At 36.4% G+C, this 2,723-nt stretch overlaps 1 protein-coding gene across 1 annotated transcript; it reads left to right on the forward strand.

Annotated features, from left to right (window-relative positions):
- The first annotated feature begins 791 nt into the window (after positions 1 to 791).
- LOC137398814 (uncharacterized) lies at positions 792 to 2,225 on the forward strand. The gene is made up of 4 exons (XM_068084990.1): positions 792 to 888; positions 1,100 to 1,204; positions 1,561 to 1,644; positions 2,080 to 2,225. The coding sequence occupies exons 1-4, from the start codon at positions 792 to 794 to the stop codon at positions 2,181 to 2,183; spliced, it is 390 nt and encodes a 129-aa protein (XP_067941091.1). The 3' UTR covers positions 2,184 to 2,225.
- The last annotated feature ends 498 nt before the right edge of the window (positions 2,226 to 2,723 follow it).

Consider the following 2,723-nt stretch of genomic DNA (forward strand, 5'->3'; position numbering starts at 1 on the left):
ATTTTAGTCTGAGTATTTTAATTTCTTATTCAAAACTGATAGGATTAAAGTGATGTTAGCAGCTCAACACCTTGTGGCAGCTATTAGTCAGCACTTAACTGAACTCTCCTGATTCATGAATATTCTTATCACTCACTACAGTTTTGAATAGAAACATGAGCTATTTACTAGAATTGTAGTAGTAGGTAAAGGGCATGAGACTAGTGTGCGGCTGTATAAGTTTGGAATCAAAGGTTTTTTCAGTTTTATTGCAAGCTCTTAGTCTATTACAATTTACTGGTTCCAAACGCCTGGTTGTAGCCTTAGAGAAGATAAGTGCAACATGCAATAGGAATGTTTTGCGCATTAGGAATTGGGTAGGAATGCAGTAGGAACTTATATAATATTTGTTCCTATCAGCCATACTAGTTGATTCTCTTTTCAATAACTCCTAATATAAACTCTTAGCACTAGTTTCTCAGGTTATATTTTAACATTTGCTCAAATAATTTTAACTAATAGTATTAACATTATACCTGCAGCACCTGTTGCCTCTTTCCACGTATTTCTTAGGCTATATTAAATAAGGGGCAAGGCTTCCTATTTATATGATGGTTGTCTGTTGATCATTTTATTATAATGAAGTCTTTATCTTTACTTTGTTGTAGCCCATGCAGCCACTTACCAAAAATTCGCTGCCCTGCACAAAGCTGACCAACTAAAATCAAAAGGTGGGAGTTACAGTTCTTAAGCTGTACTTAACTTACTGCTTACTTTAAGTTCTTAACTGAACATTTTCTTGTCATTAAAAAATGGATGACATATTTACACCTCCTTTGTATGTAGTTCCTGATATGTATGCACTATCACTAGAGTTCAGTTTAGTTCCTGCCCAGACATGTGCAGCTAGTGCTCTATAAATAGCTCAGGATGAGTCATCCCCCTATCTTTTGGCTTACCAGCTTGTAAGTTGCCCTTGTTTAGTGTCGAGTTGGCTAGTGTTAACTCTGGTTCAGTTGCTAATAAAGCTGTCTAATACAAATGTTACATTTGCTTATTGCTTCTTATTGTAAGATGTAGCAGTACCAGTACATGAGCCTTGATTCTATTGTTGTTTTAGAGTTGGCCAATCAGAGGGAAGAGTTGACCAAACTAAAAGAGGAGTTAGTGGAATCAACGCAGCAGATTGTAGATCTTCAGGAAGCAGATAATCACAAAACGGCAGGTGAGTTTTTAATTTCAGTAGAACTGGACTTTATTCTTGTCATTAAAGAATGGATGACATCTTTACACCTCCTTTGTATGTAGTTCCTGATATGTATGCACTATCACTAGAGTTCAGTTTAGTTCCTGCCCAGACATGTGCAGCTAGTGCTCTATAAATAGCTTAGGATGAGTCATCCCTTATCTTTTATCTTACCAGCTGGTCAGCTGACCTTGTTCAGTGTTGAGTTGGCTAGTGTTAACTCTGGTTCAGTTGCTAATAAAGCTGTCTTATTGTAATGTTACATTTGCTTATTGCTTCTTATTGTAAGATGTAACAGTACCAGTACATGAGCCCTGATTACATTGTTGTTTTAGAATTGGCCAATCAGAGGCAAGAGTTAGTAGAGTCTCAGCAGCAGATTGTAGCCTTGCAAGAAGCAAACAATCAGATGACGCCAGGTAAAGTTTTTACACGCAGTTCAACTCGTGTTTGAATTTTAATATCCACATATTTAATGTTCATCAGTAACAACATGTATTCATGTGTAATTTCTCTTGCAAATTATTAACTAATAAGGAATGGATATGATGAGCATTGTTTCATCATTGTTATTGGCTGGTCAGTAATTAAGTCTATTGGTTAACGTGCAAAGGGAGCACATTGCTCATAACTAGCTGTGGTGAATACGTGAATCACAGGCTAAGTTGTATTGCTGTACAGTAACTGAGCAGATTAGACTAGAGTAGTTACAGCTCATAGCCATCTCTTGTGAACCTTCCCTTAGTCTAAAGGTTGGTTTACACAAGGTGATTGTGACATGGTGCAATTCTCCTAAAAAGAGAAACATTATATTATTGCTTATAATAAACACTGATAAATATCTGTTTATTTAGATATGGCTGCCATGATGGGGAGACTTAACAGACTGGATATTTATCTGCGTACTTCCACTGATACAGATGAGACAGGAGACCAGCTTCATGAGCCTCTGAGCTGATACCTTTCTCTTTGTTCAATTGAAATCACACGCAATTCTTGTTTAAGATTTATAATTAAATACAATTTCATATTTATACTTGATACATTTTCTCCTCTCTACTCATCTAGCAGTGATTTTTATGAACACATGTCCATCATTGAACTGCACTCATGCTATAAAATGCCACCAGCATAGCTTGGCAAAATTCCAAATCTTGTAGACTGGCATAGATTTACAGATGCTATTCCTACTCAATGTGGACTCTTCAATGCTTTAGAGCTGATCTCGCTGCTGCAGCTGGCCACCTTTCTCATATTAAATATGAACAGTTCCTTAGCATTAATAAGAAAGTGGCTAACAGGAACAGCAATGATTGTATAATGTCAAGGTAGACCATCTAAATTGCAGTAAAATTCATTTCTAGTAGCCAAAGATAGTGGGAATTATTGAAGAAACAAGTTGCACCAAATGATCTCTTGTCAAGCCATGTGTTGGGCTTTGATGTAAAAACTCAGTGCAAAAAGTGCCCTTTTAATACTAAGATAAAATGTCCAAAAT

Source organism: Watersipora subatra, chromosome 6 (genome assembly GCF_963576615.1).
Source record: "Watersipora subatra chromosome 6, tzWatSuba1.1, whole genome shotgun sequence".
In the NCBI taxonomy this organism is placed as follows: domain Eukaryota; kingdom Metazoa; phylum Bryozoa; class Gymnolaemata; order Cheilostomatida; family Watersiporidae; genus Watersipora; species Watersipora subatra.

Bases quoted from the DNA above. Each gene is read 5' to 3' on its own strand.
- LOC137398814 (XM_068084990.1), top strand. From the start codon at position 792: ATGGATGACATATTTACACCTCCTTTGTATGTAGTTCCTGATATGTAT. The intron at 889-1,099 runs GTGCTCTATAAA...TTGTTGTTTTAG, and splicing joins TGCCCAGACATGTGCAGCTA to AGTTGGCCAATCAGAGGGAA. The intron at 1,645-2,079 runs GTAAAGTTTTTA...CTGTTTATTTAG, and splicing joins AAACAATCAGATGACGCCAG to ATATGGCTGCCATGATGGGG.